The sequence below is a fragment of the Fulvia fulva genome, chromosome 5 (genome assembly GCF_020509005.1).
Source record: "Fulvia fulva chromosome 5, complete sequence".
Lineage (NCBI taxonomy): Eukaryota > Fungi > Ascomycota > Dothideomycetes > Mycosphaerellales > Mycosphaerellaceae > Fulvia > Fulvia fulva.
Window position 1 is genome coordinate 1,205,173 of NC_063016.1, and position 21,098 is coordinate 1,226,270.

Genomic DNA, 21,098 nt, shown 5'->3' on the forward strand with positions numbered 1-21,098 from the left:
CGAACATTCCTTGGACCATAAACGGCATACGACATCGTCTCGCACTCCAGCAGTGGATGGCCCGGCCACATCAGCAATAATGAGCGCCCTGCTGACCTCACGACAAGCTGAAGAGCTGTACGCTACCCCCTTTTGCTTCCGGCCATTGTTTCACCGCTGATCGCAAGCTGACAGCCACAAGTCCCTTATCGCCTACCTGCTATCAACCGGCCACGCAAATAGCGCGCAGGTATTGCGCGACGACTTGAACCTCCCCGAAAGCGACTTCGACGCCGCGACTGCAAAGAAGTATGAAGGACTCATCGAGAAGAAATGGACGAGCGTGGTTCGGTTGCAGAAGAAGATTATGGACCTGGAGGCCAAGTCGCAGCAGTTGCAGACTGAGCTAGATAATGCGACTCCATCCTCACTAGCAGCGAGAAAGAACCACGACCCTACGACTTGGCTGCCTCGAGCACCGGCACGGCATACCCTTCAGTCGCATCGACAGCCTATCACGTCGGTGGCCTTCCACCCGCTCTTCTCCAGCTTGGCCTCAGGCAGCGAGGATTGCACAATCAAGATCTGGGATTATGAACTGGGCGAGCTAGAACGGACACTCAAAAGTCACACGAAAGCCGTGCTTGACGTTGACTTCGGCGGACCAAGAGGTAACACACTTTTGGCCAGCTGCAGCTCCGATCTGACCATTAAGCTTTGGGACCCGGCAGAGGAGTATAAGAATATTCGGACACTGCCCGGACATGACCACAGTGTCAGCTGTGTGCGCTTCATACCGAGCGGCGCAGCTGGCGCACCTTTGAGTGGGAATCTGCTAGCAAGCGCGAGTAGAGATAAGAGCATACGAATATGGGATGTCACCACAGGATACTGCTTGCGAACGTTACGAGGCCATGGAGACTGGGTGCGGTCGCTTGCCCTGACAATGGACGGCAGATGGCTCGTGTCAACCTCATCCGATCAATCAGCGCGAATGTGGGACCTGTCGCAACCAGATTCGAATGCGCAAAAGCAGACATTCATGGCACACGAGCATGTTGTCGAATGCACGGCTTTCGCGCCACCAGCAGCGTATCAACACCTAGCTTCGTTGGCAGGGCTGAAGAAGCCACCACCAGCCAGCAGCAGCAACGAGTACTTCGCCACTGGAGGAAGAGATAAGCTGATCAAGATTCACGCCTCGAACGGTATCTGCATCAAGACATTGACTGGCCATGACAACTGGATCCGGAGTCTGGTTTTTCATCCCGGCGGCAAGTATCTGCTGAGCTGCAGCGATGATAAAACACTAAGATGTTGGGACTTGGCGCAAGAAGGAAAGTGCGTCAGAGTAGTAGAAGCTGCGGATCACTTTGTGAGCTGTCTGAGATGGGCGCCGAGCTTATACAAAGAGCCCGCGGCTGACACCAACGGGATCACCAACGGAACGAGCAAAGACGATGCAGCGAAGGAACAGATCCGGTGCTTGATAGCGTGCGGAAGTGTGGACCTCAATGTGAGGGTCTTCAGCGCCTAGGCGTGAGCGTCAGGAGATGGAGGTCATAGCTGACGCAAGCGCGCGGCCGCATTGCTGAAGAACAAGACCATGAATGTGCCAATCAGTAGCTCATACTCCGCAAGCTGGATCGTTGCAGCGTAAGATACGTAGCCTCCCGTGCCTGGCAATTGCGCCGACCAATGCAGGATGATGCCCACCTTTACGCGCGAAACAAGGGTAGTGATATGGACTTTGCCAAGCGAATGAACCTCTCGCCGAGCCCCACAAGGTTTCTTGACCACATGTGCTGCAAGACAAGTGAGCACACTTGAGAGTCTGCAGTATCGCATCGATTCGCATCTCGTGTAGCCAATGCCGTGACCGAGACTCAGCACGACCATGGTGACGGATTGCGTATGCCTGATATGGTGCTCAAGATGAGGCAATCGGCCATACTGTTTCGTACATCACAGTTGGCTTCCCATCAGCTTGAAGCGATGTCCTACAGGCCAATCAGGTTTGATGAACCGTCACCCGTCGTCACCCCAAACTCGGAGAGGGCGTGTCAACTTGCCCGACCCACTTCCTCCAACCTCAACGCGGTCATATGAGATCCTTCAGCCTCGTGATTTTCTCATTAACCGCAACGGCGCTCGTAGTACCTCTTGATCGACGAGCCAATATTGGTCACGATGCCGTTGTGTGCTTCTCCGAAACTGTCCCGGATAATGCCGAAGGTGCCCTCTTGCTGAAATGGCAGCCATACCCATACGTCGTAGACTGCTGTGTTCCATTTCCCGCGGTCGACAAAAAGGGGATACAAGGCAGGTCTCCAGACCACCCATCACAATTCCATCACACCACCCACACTAACGATCACCCACAGCGCCGGCCTCGTGCCCTTACGTAGCCCGTCAGGTTCCTGTTCATCCAGCACCGGCCAGATCTACGCTTGAGCATCAATTCACAAAACCGCGTACGCCATCATGTACAGTGGTGAGTGGGAGAGTTGAAGGCGGTGGACAGTTTGTCCCTGAGCCGACTGGGTAGCGGGTGCCAATGTGCCGTTTATTGATGCTGTTTTCGAGGCGAATCTTGTGGAGGCGACGCGGTAGTAGGACACTATCGATCTTCTAAGCTGTGACATATTGTTTTGTGAGGAGAGCGAGACGACGTCTAGCCATATTCACCGTCGAATGGAATCGTGTGTACTGCTGTGTCGAACATCGGCATTGCTGTTTTCAACAGAGCGGCAAGTTCCCCCTTGGACCCAAACTCTGAATGTGGTACAGTGGAGAGGATCGCCAATGTCTTGTGATTCTCGAATCGAGAGATCCATCCCGCCTTACTGCGGCCGGGAACTAGTGGTAATTAGAATACAGCCAATAAAAATACAATGCCCGACTCCTAAAAGAGCTTGGCAACATGTTTTGGTCGTGATGTCTGCAGCCGCAAGTCGTTGGGGTAGTGTAATGCTTGCAGCTGGTGCAGGAAACCATATTGCCTACAACAAGGTGCACAAGCTGTCTGTGTACAGCTCGCTTCGTGATGGGTCGGCGGGTGGGGTGTATGACGACCCCTCGTGCCTGCAGTTATCGAAGACACGACGTTCAAGCTCAAAGTGCCGCGAATACCAGCTTAGTGCAATGATACTCAAGGAAAAGCGTCAAGGCCGAACCGGGGGCTGGCCGTACGGGCACGATATAGCATGCTTACTTCCACCCGAGGATCCTGACAGACTGCGCTGACAAGCTGTCTTCACTCGAAAGGTTACCATTCGGAAGTCAAAGGCCTGGCTACAGGCTCGTCGACTGTCACATCTTCCGGTATGGCTCCTGTCTGGCTGAATGGCGCTCACGAGGCGTTCGTGGCACATCTCGTCGTCACAGGCCCCACCGTGCGAAGCTACACGTGTCGCCAGGTGGGCAGAAGTACATGGAGGACGGTGAGAATGAGATGGCAACGATGCTGTGTTCACGTTGACGACAAACGGAAAGCAAGATTGCCGTTGTGTTCGGAACAGAGAGTCGTGGAAGGCGCGACTTCGGGAAGCGGACCGAGAGGGACACTTCCGCGGGTCCGCCGAACCCAATCTGAGCGACACCTCTGTACGACTGCCTACTGTACTCTTCCTCCGTTAGACTACAAACATCACCCTATCGCTTAAGCATCCATCTCTTCGACGAGCCCCGCACCGCGATGTTCTGAAGGCCATGAGCGGCAGTCCACATCGATATGCCGCTGGCCACTCAGCGAACGGTCTCAATATGCATGCAACGAGAAGTACTGCATGTTCACCGCATGGCGCTGCATGGTTTTACTGCTCTCCGCACGAGGTCCTGTTACTATGCCAAATAAGATGGCTAGATCATCGTGCTGTACCGCATGGAAAAACATGACTCTGCATCACCTCAACCACATCTATGCTTCCTGTTCAACGTGCTGACCTGCTAGGTCACTTCGCCTGCCATTGTCGAGCGCCGTTGGGGTTACGCTGCAGGAACAGGTCTTACTTTTGTCTCTATACACGGCCCCCGCTCAATGCCTACTTTAGGACGATGAGCTTCATATACTACCAAACGACTTCGTGTTCCGCACGAACAGGCACCTTGGAGCTACCTGTACGCACATGTGATCCACAACGGGCGACCGAAGCAACCCAGCAGCGGCATACCAGCCTGCTGCACAGTGAGCAACAGCCACCGTATATGTAAGTCCAGAAGTAAGTACAAAGGCAGACTTGCCCACACTGTCCGCCGACCGGGCTTGTTAGCAGCTCACACTAGTCTTTTGGACTATCACATTCGCTTAGCTACGCATTGCTTCGCCCAGTGAGTGAGCTCTACTTACTAGGCATTCGTAGATACCTACTTTATTGGAAACTCGCTTCTTACCATGGCCAAACTTCGACTCCTTGTGGCAGCCCTGTGCTCCGCCTCCGCCTTCGCTTCTCCATGGGATCGCCACCAGAAGCGTGGCAAGGACGAGACGCCGAAAGGCTACGGCGACGACTCGCCTGCATTCCTAGTCGGCCCAAATGGACATTCCAGCTCTCCTGATGCACCTCAAGGGCCTCCAGCGTACGATCATTCCCCGTCAAAATGGTCCGCAGAGATTCCGAAAAGCACGCCCAGCTACGGGAAGCCAGCTTCGTCTTGGGCTCCCGAAGTACCTCATAGCGTTCCTGAGTATGGACATTCCTCGAGCTGCGCCGCAGTGACGGTGACCGAAGTCTCTTACGCCACAATTTCGGGGAGTCAACAAATCGTGACCAAGCATCAAAAGGCCTCGACGCTGACTGTCACGGACTGCAAGGAGGGTCCTGTGACTACTGCTACCATCACAGCGTTGGCAACCATCACTCAGAAAGGATCTGTTTATACTACTACTGTCGAGAAGAACAATGTTCACACATCGTACATTGTTAAGAACCATACTGTCCAAGGACCAACGCAATACAGCACGGCTTACAGCACAGTCCAAGGTCCCACACGGTATGCTACGGAGTACAGCACCATTCACGGCCCGACGAAGGTTTCTGTTGCATATGCAACCGATGTCGAGTACTCCACAGTATACAACACAAAGACGGCAACAGCTACATCAGTCATCACTGCACCAGGTAAGTGATGTAGAGTGCATCGGAGACTGAGTCGCTGATGTATGATAGGAACCATATTGACAGAGTACAAGACATCCACTGTTGATGTGACGGAAACAAAGGTGTGGACGGCCCCAGGTAAGCTACTCACGCGAGAACAGTAGACCATCCGTGTGACATTGTTTAGGTACCACGGTCACTGAATACAAGAAAGTGCCGGCCACGACTGAATATGAGGCACGTTGCCGGCTGTTTGTTACTGACTGAGCTCCGACTAATGTCTCGCGTAGACCAAGACCGTCAAAGTAGCATGGACGACAACCTCTACCCTGATCCAGGCGCCAACGACTATTGTGAAGGAGTACACTCAGCCGGCGATCACGAAGACCGAGTACTCAACTTTGCCTGCTGGGCCACCAAAGACGGTTGTCGAAACAGTGACGTTGCCTGCTAGCACTATCGTCCAACTCGCAACTGTAACAGCTCAATACGTATCAACAGTTGTGTCAGTCGCCACAGTGTCGGCGGGTCCTCCACAGACTGTTGTCATCACTTCTACGATTCCTGCCGAGACCTGCTATGTGACCAAGTCATTCACGAGCGAATACACGACTACGGTACGTAAATCCCCTTTGGATAGGCTACTTCTCTGACCACTCTGCCAGGTAACTTCAGTCTTGGCGCCTGCCACGGTCACAGAGTACAAGACAGAGCGCAGCGTTGAAGTCGAGACCGCGACACGATACCTGCCTGCCGCGACCATCACTAGCACATACTTCCAGCCTGCACAAACTGTCGAGAAGACTGAGACCATCAGCCAAGACTATACTACAACGATTACGTGAGTACAATGCCATGTTCGTGTGTCTTGTGATGGGCTGATTCTGATGTCACCAGATCCACCGCCGCGCCATACACATCCACTGTCAAAGAGACCTCTACACTCCCGGCCCAGGTTTCGATCTGCACGATGTAAGCCGTAGGTACACGTGGCTGGCGGCAAATGCTGATACTCTTACTCTAGCTACGAAGTCCTCACCAAGCCCGTGTACTCCACGACTACCAAGACTCTTGCCCCCGCGACGTACACAAGCACAGAAGGTACTGTTGTCTCGTGCGGTCTGTGCCGTTACATTGCTAATCCTGTGAAGTTGAAACGTACACCAAGGCAATCTACGCAACGATCACAAAGACTCGGGTTCGTTGGACCTTCTTCACGAGGTAGTAACCCTTGCTGACCTGACACAGGCTCCATCGACGATCACACAGACCGCGGTGGAGACGTACACTAAGCCCGTCCACGAAACGATCACGAAGACTCTGGTTCGTTTAAAAAGCTCATTCGTTCTGACCCTTGCTCACTGAGAGAAGGCTCCCGCCACGATCACAAAGACATCGGTGAAGACCTACACGGAGCCAATTGTGCAATGGACTACCAAAGTGCGTTGAACGATCCCGATGAGCAATATTGTGGATGCTGACCTGACTGGTCATAGACACTGGCACCCTCCACGGTTACATCTTGCAAGAGTGAGGACTCGGTTCTCCAGTGATGAAGCATATGTCTAACTCTTCTCAGCTGAGACGAAGTCTACTGTCGTCACAGAGTATTCAATGAAGACATTGGCTCCTTCGACAGTCACGGAAGAAGAGAGTATGTTCATGATTCAACGCCTTCCGTGTCTACTATATTGATATCTTACAGCTGAGACTTATACCCGCGCTGTCACGGAGTGTTTGACCAAGACCTTGGTATGTCTGCTCTGGCTGCTCTCCCGGCGTTGCTGACTTATACAGGCGCCGTCTACATACACTGCCGTGGAGACCCAGGATGTGACCGTGACTGAGGTCTCGATTGCGCCGGGCAAAACTCACTACAAAACTGGTAGGCAACTGCCATGCTTGATGAAGGATTTTTGGGATGAGCTAACGATCGCAGCCACTGCTTTCGAGTGGAACAACTTGACTGCCACTGCTCAGATCACGAAGTACCACCCCACGACCATTACCCTTACTGAATCAGCCTCGTGTAGTCCAGACCATCCGGTTACGAAAGAGCAGCACCACACGATTACGGTCACGTCTAGCTACACAGCACCACCAAAGACCATCAGCATTCCAGGAGGCAAGCATACCGTTACAGAGTGGAAGACATCGCCAGGCAAAGGCGTCACCGAGGTAAGCTTGCAGGATGATCCATCATCATACATCTGGCACAGCCCGAGCCCAAGCTATGTACATGACTGATGTACAGCAGTATCACACCGTCACAGAAAAGGCTCCTGAGCATCCACACAGCTTCGGCGCCACGACAGTGACGGTATTCGAGACAGCGACGATCACATCCAATGCAGTCTGCACCACTGGCGGCGAGAGTCCAAAGAGCTACGGAGACGTCAGCCACGCCCATGTACCCAATGGATATGGCCACGGTCTGACCGAAGGCCCCAAGGGCTATGGCGAAGCTCCTAAACAGACCTCGGGTTCCGGGTCACCAAAAGGCTACGGGACCGATGATGGCTGGTGAGCTGCGGCATAATTCAAGGCCCATCGAAATGGAAAGCCTGGAAGTGATAGTTCAGGAGCATTGTTACCTTATTCACGATCATTGGACATTGAAAATGGGAGAGCCGCTGGTGGTGTAATATCTAACTGACCTGTACAGAAAGTGACGATAGCTTGACAGACCATGAATCGAGAAGCAGCTGTCTTGTCAGAGAAGTGCCCAGGTAATGAAGTGAAGTGGTTCATCTTGCCTCGGACGCACGATGACCTCGGGCGTTGTTCTGCTTTACTCACAGTAACGTTCTTTTTCTAAAGCTCGTTCTTGATACAGACGATGCTGTACTTCCCGCTGCAGACCAAGACACAGAGATAAAGTATCTCGACAGCATCGTCGCTATGCATCCGGAATATTTCGAGTACTTCTCACCTGGTATCACGCATCACGTGTACTGACATCAAGGAAGTCGACCGTCCCGTTCGCCACTCCTCGGCGCCACGTCTGTCAAGCATCGAAGATCTGTCTCCCATGACGGGTGTACGAGCAATAGGTTCCTGGTTGTCAAGCTGCACGAGCACTCTGGACGCAGGTCAAGCATGATGAGTGCATCCACTGAAGTACGTATACTGATTTACGTACCCAGAGGGCATTCACGTGCACTATTCGGACCAATGTCAGACTGCATCTGACGCGGCGGAGCGTCACTCCGATCACGTGCATATTGCCAGCACATCACGAACGTGCATGGAACTCGGAGATGAATCCTGCATTTTGCGTGGGGAGAGTTTGTCGGCCAGTATCGGTTCTCCATGGAGTCTTGGAGTTGTTGCTTGTTGAGCTGTGTTCAGCCGATGCGATGTCTGTTCTTCGCAATACCATACCTGATCTGGTTGAGAGGCTGTGCGACGCGAGTACCCGTCTCACCGTCAGATGCTGCGAGCACGCACGCGTAATGCTGAGAGACGCTGCGTAACCGTGCCAGGCCATTCGTGTGGCTGTTGGAAGACCGGTAGGAGGGAAGTGAGACTTACTGTATTCAGCGTCTGGCGTGGCCGAGTCGTACAGCCAAGCGCTTTCTCACGTCATGGCCCTAGCGCCCGACGCAGAAGCAAGGTACGACAGCTGCAGTCAACGACCAAGTCCAGTGCTCTGGTGTGTTGCCGATGGGTAGTCGAGGTAGTACATTCAGTACTTGCTATGTCGTGGTTCCGAAGGCTGCTCAGTATCACGTGGGCAACAGGTCTACCTTGCGCTCTATCGTTTCAGGCGCTCGGCTTGGTGAGCTGCAATATCAGTGGGTGAGGGACATGCACCTCGTGCGTCTGTGGCACCATATACGCTGCTGACATCGTGGATCCCCTTGCGCGAGCACGCAGCAAGCTCTGCGTGAAGCTTTGTTGGATCGAGTCCACGGCGGGAACGTGAGCTCGAGACAGGTTCTTGCGTGGTGCAAGGCGGATCAGGGCCATCAGTGGACGGCTTTGTCGGCGAGCAGGTGTCGAGAATGGTTGGCTGCACGCGTGTCGGGAGCTGTAGTGCGTCCTTGGCCAGGCCAAGGTGGGCGGCTATGGAACATCCATGGCTCACGGCGCCCGATGCGGACGGCATTGCAAGATTATAGGAACCCTGCGTGCAGGAGGCTTTGCAGCGTCGTAGGTAGCTTCCTACTCTTGCCGCTCGAAGTGGCTTCGGCATGCTCTTAGAAGGGTTGAAACGCTCACCGCTGGCACCTGGCAGAGAGGAGGAAGTCCGGACTGACTTTTGCTGTGGCTGGCGATCTGAAGCGGGGCAAGCGCGACTCGCTCGAGCCCGCCACAGCTGATCAGCCGAGACCAGGGTCTTGCCATTCGCACAGCCGCTGTTTCTGTGTTGGACGGGCAGGCGCGACCGTGGATGTGATATACTGGGTGATGTGAGCGTGGCGGCGATGCGATGCGATGCGTTGCTGGGCGTCGCACGATCTGCGCGACAGGATGATGTTGCGCATGCGTCGCGCGAGCGGAGCGGACGACAGGCGTGCGGAAGAAGTCGTCTTTTGCATCGTGGCACTGGAGGGGACGGTGGAGGGACGGTGGAGGGATGTGCCGGTCAGATTCGTGGGTGTTGGGTGGCGTGATTGGCTGCAGGCCCTGCGACTTTCACAACACGCAGCTTGCGCGCATAGCTAGCGCTCTCTTGTGCATCAACGTGCAGACCGCTCTTTCTCTCATGCCGCTGGGGGCACGTCTGGCTCTCAGCGAGGAAGGCGCCATGTTGCTGGTCAGTCTGTAGCGCAGTACGGCAGCACTTGCCGCTGACACCGTCGCTCTTTCCACCGCAACTGACGCCTGCGAACCTCTTATCGACGTCGACCGGCAGAGGCGGTGAATATCGAGCCCTTGACTTCGTCGGCAGCGCAGAGTTCGAGAGCTGGCTCCATCACCTCACCGATTTGCCAGCCATCATGGACGATTTCCACGCCTTCACCTCGCAAGAAGGCCTGTACGAGTTCGGCTCAGGCTTCGCGACAGCACAACCGCAGCAACAACCAGCCCAAGTCCACGGCCAAGCACACCACGACCCGCGGTCGCACTCATATCCGCCATTTATCCAGACTTCGCATCCTCAAGCCCAAGCTGCCTGGCCGCCGCTGCCTCTCGGAGCGATGGATCACGAGGCGCTGGCACATCAGCAGAGCCAGCGGCAACAGCACCCTCAGCACAACCACCATCCGCACCAACAGCACCAGCCACCGCCTTCGCAGTCCTACATGTCTGCTCGCTCGAACCAGCAACAACAGCAGCTGCCCCAACAGCAGCAGCAGCAACAACAACAACAACACAGCCGTCCGAGTAGCAACCATGACAACAAGCAGATTAACCTGCAGACGGCAGGCCTCGACCTCGAGTACGCGAACATGCTGCCCAACAACTGGCAATATCAATTACAGCAGGCGGCCCAGCAACCGCAGTATGGTGGTGCACCGGATAGCAATACTTTCGACATGAACGCCTTCAACGCCGCCTCTTTTGGAGCACAACTGCAGTCGTCGCCTGTCGACTTCATGCCCGCAACAACCGCTGGCGGTTATTCAGTGTCCGCTGGAATGGACCCTACGACCTACATGACCATGGCTGGCCCAATGGAATCGATGAACGCCCTCGTCTACCCACTGAATGACTACCAAAACGAAATGATGTTTCCTATGAGTATGAATTACGGCCAACACACCAACGAGTCCGTGCACTCGAGTATACACGGCGGCTCGCCCACCGGCACGATCCTGGAAGTGCAGTCATTATCTGATAATGAGGGCTCTTGGTCTCTCGTCAACTTCAACCCACACCGCCAGTCGCTCGACTCAATAGGCACGGTCTCCAACCCAAGTCAGAACCTCCACATTCGCACCCATTCCGACTCCTCATCGTCGGACGGACCTCACTCCGCCGAACTGTCGGGCAGCTACGAGGAGATTGCGCCATGGCCCATAACGTCGCCACACGAGTTGACGGGCCAAGACTACCTCGATGCTCAGTACTACCAACATACACATGGACTCTCCATGGCAAGCCAACAATACCACACATCGCCATCGTCGTCATTAGCTGTCAGCCCTACTGCAGGACCCGCTGGTGGGTACAGGTCGTCGGGTTCCTCGACTACATCGCCTTCATCATCGGGGCCCACCTCGCCACCACTTCGTCGTCGGAAGTCACCTGTCGATAGCACCGGCAAGACAACCAAGGCTGTCATCAAGAAGACTTCGCCACAGGCCAGGAAAGACGCAGTTTCCGAAAAGAAGGTCGGTCGTAGACGGGGACCATTGCGACCGGAGCAGCGTCAGCAGGCTCACGAGATCCGAAAATTGCGCGCTTGTCTACGATGCAAGTTCTTGAAGAAGACTTGCGACAAGGGCGAACCATGTGGTGGGTGTCGACCAAGCCACGCCAGGCTATGGCAGGTCCCCTGCACGCGCATGGACATCAAAGATATTGCCTACTTCATGAAGGACTGGAAGGCCGACTACGAGCGACATGTCAGCCTTGGTTTCAGCGTTAACAACATCAAGGGTTTCAGCCAACACGAGCGTGTCCTTTACATCACGCACGGATACGGTCACTACCTACCAATCAACGCACGCGAAGTCTTCGTTCGGGATGACCAATGTTTCGGCATTGATTGGGTGGAGACCACTCGCAGTGAGAACCCAGAGGAGTTCGACGTCAACACAGCCAAGCTATCAGCAGGCATGGAAGGCGTCAGCACAACCCTACTGTCCGAATACCTTGACCGTCACCTTGACACTGGCTTCGAGACGTTTGTCGATGACTACTTCGAGGGCACCAAGTTCTTGACCGAGATCCTGAAGACGGCTTACCGATACTACGTAAAGGAGCGCACACCATCGGTCAGGAAAGCCCTCAAACTTGTCCTTGCATACAATCTCACCCTTCATGTGACTATGGTCGAAGGTCTTTCGGAAGAGGAACAATTCCAGGGTAGGATATTCGACGACAAGTCAAAGTTCAACGGCAAGACCATGGCACCTGTCATCATCAACTTCCAGATCAAGTGCGCGCTCGCGGAGATGTGGCGAGAACTCCAGAAGGACATCCTGGAAGAGCTATCCGCCCTATACTCGTCAGTATACTCTGGTGAGAAGCTCAAGAACTGGCCGACGATCTTTATGCTGGCCGCCATTCTGCTGGCCATTTGGGAAGAGATGCAGTTCGACTGCCACTACCGCATACCAGATGAGGTGGCTGTCAAGAAGTTCTGTGACGACATGGAGACCACACCAGTCGGTGTGATCGTTGGCCTGTTCCAAGCCATCTCCACCAAGCTTCCTGGTCTCCAAGAGTGGGACTCGAAGAAACATTCCCACCTTTTGAACGACAACTGGGCCGTCTGCGATGCCCTGACCGAGGTCAGAGGCCACATCAACAAACATGGTAAGTCATATATGCCAAGCAAATACAGACTGTCAGCTAACGTTTGGCACAGAGAAATACCTCAAAGAGCGTCAGAACGCCAAGTTCGACCGAGACGACTTTGACTGTCTAAGCAACAAATTCTTGAGCAAACTCGTGATTCGTGCGAACTAGGGATCGCAGAATCGACACGACCTGCTCGAGACGTAACGGCCTACACGAGAACGAGGTCAACGATGATGACTATGACAGCATCTATGACCAAATTACGAGCAGCGTGACATTTACGCACATATTACGGCCGACCCTCACGAGGACCGAAAAGACGACATGCAGTTTCTTATGTGTCACTGCATATCTTCGTTTCTCCGCTCGAAGCAGCGTCAAGCTGATCGAGATTATGACTTATTTGAAGCATCTGCATTTCTTTACGGTGTTTAGAGATGGCTGGCGATACCACAACGCGCTGTGGGTGGACACGGGGCATCTGGCGGATCTCAGAGTCACCAAAAGTATGACCTGAAAGGTGTTTTTGGAGGGGCTCTGTAGATAGCCCTCGAGTTGTGCCGGTGAGCCAACAGGGTAAGATATGGCTGCGATATTGTCTGATGAGATGGAACAAGAATAAGATGAGATGAAGCCCATGATGGACGATATCTATCGAATTGAAACGGCAGTCACTTTGAGTGTTTCTTGTCCCTTGTCCCTCACCTCGATCTGACCTGCAACGCTGAGCATCAGATCACGATGCGAGACCGGCGGCAAAACTTCTGGTGATCGAAAGACTGCAGTGAAAAGATACTCTCGAGCGATCAGATGCATCGCTGGCCAGTGTTTTGACCAAGAATGGGACTTTGTGTTCGTGGGAGAGTTCGATGCCGTCAATTTAGGTACAGCAGGCTCGAGACGGATCATTTGATGCACTGATTCACAATGTGATAGCCCGTACAGCGCGCATATACCCTCCACCAAGTCTGTACAATGCTGCTCTACGAGTACGATGTTGTCTGTGCGGATTCTGATTCTTAGAGCGGGAAGTGGCGACTCGTCGAAAGCTTCTCTATTTTCTGCCTGGAATCCAAGCTTCGCCAGAGTCTCGACCACATCGCTCCTTCACAAAGAACTTACACCATGCCTTCGTGAACACAACGGAGCCACCGATGATGGCGTTTAATCGTGCAGACTAGTCTGCGCCATCGCACTGACAGCTGTCGACCTGGTTACGAGCGCTGCGCTGTCACGCTCCACACTGACCAAACCGCCCAAAACGACTGGTGGGATTGTGTTCATTTCTGAAGGTGTTGTTCTGTCTCTCTATTCACATCCACACCACCTTGTTCTTCGTTCTGCTGCGTCTATAGTCACAATGTGTATCTACTGCATTCTTCTGACCCCTGCTGTGGTAGTTCTCAAGCAGCCGTTCACACCGGTCCAAGTCCTCCTTGGATAAGAGCTGATCTGGTCCGGAAGGTGGAGGTTCTGGAAGGTGATATGGCTGTCTTGAGCCTGCAGTGTCCAGAGCATTGCGCACCTGATGCCTTGTGGGTGCGAAGAGCGGTTTGAAGGTCTTAACAAGGTCTCTTTGCGAGCACTTGATGCCCTTAAGTCTGCAGTAGTGATAGGCTCCTACTGTCTGATTCTTTTGAGGTGTTGAAAGGTGTTTGGTCATCTTGCAGTAGCTTCTCCAATCCAAGAAACAGGTGAAAAGTTTGCGACGGTAGCATGCGACAACAACACCACATATATCCAATCCAAGCACGACAATTTGTTCAGTGATGTATCCAGATACGTATATAAATTTGCTGGTTGCAATGGGCCTGATATTGGATGAAGAAAACACGATTGAAGATGTGGTGTTGTTTTTTGGTGGAGGTGGGCGCTTTGGTCCGTATGACGCGTGGCTGTCTCGAATCAGAACTTGGGAAAATCCACTCACTACGTCAGGCTGATCATCACTGGAAATACGAGAAGCGTCACCAGACCACAATACTGGCAATGGACGGCTCTGACACTGTTCCTGAAGCGGACGGTACTACACTGGATTTGTGCCTGTGGTCTCCAAAATTGTGTACACTGCGCACCACATGTTACCTCATGGTCGTATAGCTTGCTCGCCGACTGAACCGGCCAAGAAACCTTTATGCATTGTATGAAGGCTGATGATGAGCATTACGACCTTGAGATGAGGTATAAGTATTCCTTCCTCTGCCTCTCGGTCCCAATATCCTCACATCAAAGCAAACACTCCAGCAACGACTTCCAACAGCAGCACTTTCACAAACACTTCCACCAGCACAACTTCCACCTCAAACCAACCACCATCACCATGCAGTTCACCACAGTCCTCGCCCTCCTCAGCGCCGTCGCTGCTCCAGCTCTCGCAGCACCAGCTGCCGACCCAGCAACGACCAGCATGATGGCCGCTGGCCCACCATGGACCATCCAGAATTTCAAACGCACCTGTGGCGGCGGTGTCTGCACCTACGACTACGCCATCAACCAGAACAACAAAGCTACCAAGTGCACCTACCAAGTCAAGGGCAACCCAGCCACCCGCGCATCCTACAGCAACGTCAAGTGCGGTCCATACGTCATCTCCTCCAACTGGTCAGGCCAGTTCGGCGAGGGCAATGGATTCCAGACGCTTGCTGTCGTCAATGGAAAGCAGATCATCTACCCTGCTTACACCGACAAGCAGCTGGTCAACGGACAGGTCGTCAAGCCAGACCAGAGCTACGCCCCACAGAACCTCCCATAGATGGAGGATTTGGAGGCATGAGATGATGAGATATGATCTTTGTGGATGAAGCATGATTGCATACAGTTTGTACATATTTGGCATCTATCTTTTGAGGCATAGCGTAGCATAGTACCCCAGCAGAGGCAGCATCAGTAGCCAACACACAGCAATATAATGTTGATACATTAGAAATCCGCGGTTCTTCATCTCTTCAGCAGCAATACGCGGCTCAGATCCAGACTTGACCCATCTACCAGCACAGAGATTACTTGGCAGCCGATGCGGTGGGGTCCATAACAAAGGTGACTGTCGCTCAGGTCGTTCAAATGCTAGCCTGTCAAAGTCAGCCAGAGTGATATTGGTCCCCTCGGTCCTGACGGACATCCGGCATTACGCCATGGTCTACGCATCGCTTCAGCGCGCTGGCGGGTTCAAGCAACGAAGTTCATAGCGAAGACAGCAACGTGCTCGGTGGCAACAAAGCAGTCTCGCCAGTGAAATACATCCGGAACCCTTGTACCGCATCCTCCGGAGCTGCCTCGCTCCACCGGTGTCATCTCCTCCACGCCAAGATCTCATGTCGATGCCTTCCCGATTAGGTACATGTATGCGCAAAAAGACGGCGTTCGCTACGCACGAACTCTACCGCACAATCGTCGCGCATTGCACTTCGTTCAGTGGTCGACGACGCCGTTGCGCTAGAAATTTGTCACCTCAATGACCAGGTTTGATGCGTGTCGCTGCCTAACATGGTAAGGACTGCGAAGGCTCTGATTGGAACGTGCAAGCTTAATTATTGATCAGACGTTTGCCACCGATGCTGTAGTATAGGGTGTGCCGGCCCGCTGTGGGTGATGGGGATTTTGAAGGCTCTGGATGGTCAGAAAGAGGGCGACGCTAACGAATGGCCTTTTTATGTTGTCAGATCTTGGTCCGCGTCGATTGGGTTCGTGGTCAGCATGTATCTTTGCTACATGGTTGAGGTTGCATAGATGGAACCGCATTGAAGAGATGAAAACATCCTAAGACATGGTCTTGTTCCGCGACGACCATTGCCAGGAAGCGACCGCAGAACACCTCAACCTCTTCATGCTCAATAAATATATCGGAACGTAGGCCTCTCCTTATCCGTCAGATTCGCCCACTTGCCCTCCAAACTCTCTTCTTCAGAACGACTATCATTCAGATCCGTCACCAAGTCCCTCTGCTTCCCAAATTTCCTATCCTTGCTGCGATTTGCCAGTAGATAATACAGCGCCAGCATACACACCAACACCATACAGCCACCCTTCGACCCAACAAGACTGTATTTGGCAGTAAAGTAGTCCGGCGCATCTTTCTTCTGCACCGCATAAGGGCCAGCGATCATCCCGATCGTGAATGAAGCACCTAGGAATGCCATGGTCATGGGTCGTTTCGTGTGACCGGCTATGTTGGCGGCATTCCATTGGAACTTGATGCCGACTGTGGCGGTGGAGAAGTCAAAGAGATAGAGGCCTACGAGGTGTGCTGCCTCGTTGTTTTTGGGGGAGAATGCGACGAGGCAAGATCCGACGAAAGCGATGGTGTAGCAGATCCCGAGTGCAGACCAGCGTCGTAGGTATTCGCGGCGCACCACCCAAGTGGAGAGGAAACAGACTAAAATCGCGACAGCGCCGCCAGGTGCGGAGAGGAGTGTGGCCTCTTTGCTCGAGTAGCCGAAGGATTTGATGAGGGTTGAGCTGAAGTTGCTCATGATTCCCACGCCAAAGCCGGTGATGATGACCAAGGAGCAAAGAAGTCCCACTTGCGGGTCGCGAAAGATGTCGAGGATTTGTTTGGGGCGGATCTTGTGGTTGTTGACACCGGTCTGGTTTGGTGCGATGTGGCGGAGTAAGGCGACCTTCTCTTCAGTAGAGAGGAATTTGGCGGCCATGGGGGAGTTCGGGAGGCACCACAGTGTCCAAATACTGATGATGAGGGTCCAGCAGCCTAGGACGAGGTACATGATGCCTATCGATCATTAATATTATGGCATGTGGTCGAACGAATGACACGACTTACGCCATGATTCCATGCCACCCCCGTTGACGAATTGAAAGCCGTAAGAGATCAGAGCCCCGATGATTGTACCGAAGCCTTGTGAGCACCACCAGAGTTGAAAGCGTACAATCTGCTCGTCCTTCCGATAGAACTGACTTGTAACCAGCATCATCACAGGATGGAACATCGAATCGAAGACGCCCATGAGGATCCGAATGGCTAGCATCTGCGGATACTTCTGAACAGCGGCAGTACACGCATTCAAAACACCCCACGTCATCATAGCCCAGCCCAGCGAGGTCGAGATCGGGAACTTGTTGAGAAACAGGCCAACGACAGCGCAGGCAGCCAAGTGTACCCACTTGATGGAAGATGCGATGTTGCTCAATTGTTGTCCCTCGAGACCGAGATCTTCTGGAAGTCCCATGACGATGGCATAGTTGAGGAGGTAGCTGTCGAGAGCCTGCGTCAAGTGGATACAGAACATGAGTGGGACCAGATTCCAGTCGAGCTTCCGCCGAAGAGCCTTCAGACATATGTGATGTGTGTCGATCGCATCGTGATCTCGCAAGAAAGCGAATGCAGTATCCAGCCCTCCGTTCTCAGGAGTGGGCACTCTTTCGATGTGTTCGGGGGGTACATCGTTATTCTTCTCGTTCTTCTCCCCGAATTTTGCCATTCGAAAGGCCTCTGTGGACAATGGGTATGTTGTAGTCCGGCTGTAATTTCCAGACAAGGTCCCCAACTGTTCCTGTAGCTCGTGACGAACGAGAGACTTGCGGTGCTGGCTGTCTAAAGACGTATGTACTCAACGAGCAGAGTGATCACTGGTGCTGCTGACACCTGCTGATATAAACAAGTGTGGACAACGCACAATGCACCACGCAGTCGTTGGGATGCCCATCCTCAACCGCCGAACATGGTAATGGCATGGATGATCCAGCGTGTCGGATCCGGATCGATGCGAAGAAGCACGAATGTTTGGTCTGGTTTCGAGATTCGCAACAGAATAGCCGCGTATATGCCTGCGACATACATGTACCTGTCATGCCAATTTGTGACTTCGCAATATTCATCCTGGCATAAGGTTTCGGTGCCGATATGTAGGTCATCCGCGCTTACAACGTGACTGACTACTGGAGTAGCTATCTGTGCTGCGAAGCTGAAGGCTCGCAGAAGATGTCGCCGCCAGCTTTCGAGGCTTGAGAATCGCTTACCGCAACAGTAGCTCGAGAGTGCACCGCGACTGGCGGTGACTGACTAGGAGTCAATCAAGCGCAGTAGTCTTTGACCGGGCAATTCCATGGAAAGTTCGACCAAAACGCGACCAAGGAGACAGAAGCCTTGACCATCAAGAAGGTTTCGATTGACAGGCGCCTGCTTGATGCGGAGATTTCGGGATCACGTAGTTTGTAGCGGATGCAGCGTCAACGCTGTCGTGCAGCGTGCGTAGCGGCAGACCTGCTGTGGTATCATCATCAGCTAAGCAGAACATGGCAGCACGTTTGTGGCATAGCATGCGCCTGATTGGTAGATTGTCTGAAGTCGCTTCATTCTGGAAACCGGAAAGTTGTCAGCACGACTCGACCAGGGTAAGAGTGATAAGCTCAGCATGGGAAGTACAATACTCGAGAAACTTTTGTCGCAAGAGCAAGGCGGCCGCAGCTCGTTGTGCGCAGTACGGCGTCGAGCGCCGAGCGCTACAGAAGAGCAGATAGCCGCTCTTCCAGTTTATGCCTCGACACGTCGTCTCATGTATAGTAATCATGTCTTCAATTCTTCTCGAAGCAAGGACTGCGATGCGCATCACAGAAATTAGCCATGCTGTTGTGCTGGCATGCGCATGTCAAGCCTAACTGCTTTGCCTTGGGATGTTGAGCACGTTCTCGTTGTGTTCGAACCATCGTCCAGTATTCGTGTCCAGAGTGAGGTTACTGACGGTCGTCTCTTTGCGTTGCAAAGCGCCATTTCTTACGCCTGACTCTCCGCCTACAGGCCTGGTGAGACGATTATCGCCCGCAGCGATCGTGAAGTTGGCCAGTGGAACTTCATAGCCATTTCTTGTCACCAGAGATGGCGTGCCAAAATATGAAGCTCGTACTTCTTTCTTGCTGATCTGCATCTCGTAGTAGCCGCGATAGTAGCCTTCTTGCCATTGCAATTCGGGATTGTCGGCGACAAGGTTGCGGGACTGGTTATTGCATGAGTTGATAGTGAACTCATCGCCACAGGAGGACGTGCTGGAAACGGCAGTCCCTGCGAATTCAACCCCAACAGCGCCAGCACCGGATTGTTGGTCGTAGTCCTTTTCTTCCAGCCACTAAAGTAAGGGTTGGAGTCAGTATCCAGTTCTCTCAGATGCAAAGGGTCCTGGTCGGGATTATACTTACTGTCAAGTCGGCCACCCAGTTCTCGTGCGTGTCGCCTGCCAACACGATATTGTTACCAATGTTGTTGTCGTAGAGTGTCTTCAGAGTCCGGTTCTTGTTCGCCATGTAGCCATCCCAAGCATCAGTATTGTAGTCGGTACCGAACCAACGAGTCGCGTTTATGGTTGAGAAGACGACCTGCGATCCGATGATGCGCCACGTGGCCTTGGAGCGCTTCAGTGTGTTGTATAACCAATTCTCCTGTATAGAGCCCATCATGGTCCTGCCAGCGTCGTTCATGATTTCTGGTATGTAATCCTCATTCCATCCGAGATCAGTGATGCTTCGGTCATAGTTCCTCGTGTCAAGAATGATGGGATCGAACAGGTTGCCGAGATTGAAACTCCTCCAGATCCTCAGATTGTTGTCCATGTCTACTTGACGAATTGGCATCCACTCGAAGTACGCACGAACCGCGTTCATCTTGCGCTGGTCGACACTGACTCTTCCGTTCTCCTCGAAGGACTCTTCGGTGTTGTTCAAGCCAGAGCTGCCATCTCTGTAACCATTGTTGCTAACCTCATGATCGTCCCAGGTCGGAATCCAGGGATACTTGAATGCAAGAGCAGTAGGTCCAGATCAGTGCGGTAGGTCGCGAGACGCGCTCGGTAGTTGTATAGTATGAAGATCTCTCGTTCGGGGCGGACTGCTCGGCCGTAGGTTGGTGAAGAGGTCGCGTATTCATAGATGTAGTCACCGAGATGAACGACGTATTCGACGTTGTCCTTCCTAGTCGAATTACCATAGCCATTGAAATATCCAGTCGGGAAGTTGCTGCATGAGAAGACAGCCACTCCGATGTTGTCCACATCTTGATCTTTCGCAGGAGCAGTCTTGGTGCGACCCACCGGGCTCTTGTTGTTGCTGTCGCATACAGTGAATTGATACCAGTACCAAGTGTATGGCTTCAATCCCTTAGCTTCAATCTTGATCGTGTAATCGATATCGGAGCTCGTGTAGGCTTTGCCATGTGCTGCAGAGTGTTTCAAGTCCTCGTCTGGAGACAGAGTCCACTCCACACAAATCGAACTCTTGCTCGCCTCGACGTACTGGGCGGTCTCGTGGTTATACAGTGCTGCAGTGCCCGACACGGTTACATTGCTGTGATCGTTGTCCATCGTTGGACTGGCTCGTGTCTGGGCGTGTTAGGCTGTGCTGAAGACGTGCTCGCTATCGCCCTCACCCAGAGAATGACGCTCTCGGCGTACGGATCACCAGATGCGACTCCATGAGTGAAGTTCACTGCAGCTGGATCTTGGTGAGAGGCTCCACCGTGCCTCTTCATGACCTTTGGTATACTGATGGCCAGGTTGTGGACGTGCGAAGGTGATCGATAGTTGATATTAGCATGGTACTCGGCCTGAGCAGCTGCGAGCAGCGCAACGAAAGCTGCTGTCACCTGCATCTTGAAGAATG

At 53.2% G+C, this 21,098-nt stretch overlaps 6 protein-coding genes across 6 annotated transcripts; 4 read left to right on the forward strand and 2 right to left on the reverse strand.

Moving 5' to 3' along the window:
• Nucleotides 1-79: 79 nt before the first annotated feature.
• On the forward strand, nucleotides 80-1,516 carry CLAFUR5_05702 (Nuclear distribution protein PAC1; the record flags this gene model as incomplete). Its single annotated transcript, XM_047904850.1, has 2 exons — nucleotides 80-117; nucleotides 175-1,516. The coding sequence occupies 2 exons, from the start codon at nucleotides 80-82 to the stop codon at nucleotides 1,514-1,516; spliced, it is 1,380 nt and encodes a 459-aa protein (XP_047761617.1).
• Nucleotides 1,517-4,372: 2,856 nt separating this feature from the next.
• Nucleotides 4,373-7,605, forward strand: CLAFUR5_05703 (uncharacterized protein; the record flags this gene model as incomplete). Its single annotated transcript, XM_047904851.1, has 16 exons — nucleotides 4,373-5,099; nucleotides 5,148-5,216; nucleotides 5,266-5,315; nucleotides 5,369-5,695; nucleotides 5,744-5,919; nucleotides 5,976-6,050; nucleotides 6,103-6,179; nucleotides 6,230-6,276; nucleotides 6,327-6,401; nucleotides 6,450-6,518; nucleotides 6,575-6,608; nucleotides 6,658-6,732; nucleotides 6,784-6,830; nucleotides 6,876-6,963; nucleotides 7,018-7,256; nucleotides 7,336-7,605. The coding sequence occupies 16 exons, from the start codon at nucleotides 4,373-4,375 to the stop codon at nucleotides 7,603-7,605; spliced, it is 2,445 nt and encodes an 814-aa protein (XP_047761618.1).
• A 2,419-nt stretch (nucleotides 7,606-10,024) lies between these two features.
• Nucleotides 10,025-12,665, forward strand: CLAFUR5_05704 (uncharacterized protein; the record flags this gene model as incomplete). Its single annotated transcript, XM_047904852.1, has 2 exons — nucleotides 10,025-12,512; nucleotides 12,565-12,665. 2 exons carry the CDS (start codon nucleotides 10,025-10,027, stop codon nucleotides 12,663-12,665), a joined length of 2,589 nt encoding a protein of 862 aa, XP_047761623.1.
• Nucleotides 12,666-14,817: 2,152 nt separating this feature from the next.
• On the forward strand, nucleotides 14,818-15,249 carry CLAFUR5_05705 (uncharacterized protein; the record flags this gene model as incomplete). Its single annotated transcript, XM_047904853.1, has 1 exon — nucleotides 14,818-15,249. The coding sequence occupies one exon, from the start codon at nucleotides 14,818-14,820 to the stop codon at nucleotides 15,247-15,249; it is 432 nt and encodes a 143-aa protein (XP_047761624.1).
• Nucleotides 15,250-16,324: 1,075 nt separating this feature from the next.
• Nucleotides 16,325-17,932, reverse strand: CLAFUR5_05706 (Thiamine pathway transporter THI73; the record flags this gene model as incomplete). The annotated part of the gene is made up of 2 exons (XM_047904854.1): nucleotides 16,325-17,223; nucleotides 17,275-17,932. The coding sequence occupies 2 exons, from the start codon at nucleotides 17,930-17,932 to the stop codon at nucleotides 16,325-16,327; spliced, it is 1,557 nt and encodes a 518-aa protein (XP_047761621.1).
• A 1,173-nt stretch (nucleotides 17,933-19,105) lies between these two features.
• Nucleotides 19,106-21,087, reverse strand: CLAFUR5_05707 (Alkaline phosphatase D; the record flags this gene model as incomplete). Its single annotated transcript, XM_047904855.1, has 4 exons — nucleotides 19,106-19,573; nucleotides 19,644-20,181; nucleotides 20,202-20,818; nucleotides 20,866-21,087. 4 exons carry the CDS (start codon nucleotides 21,085-21,087, stop codon nucleotides 19,106-19,108), a joined length of 1,845 nt encoding a protein of 614 aa, XP_047761622.1.
• Nucleotides 21,088-21,098: the final 11 nt, after the last annotated feature.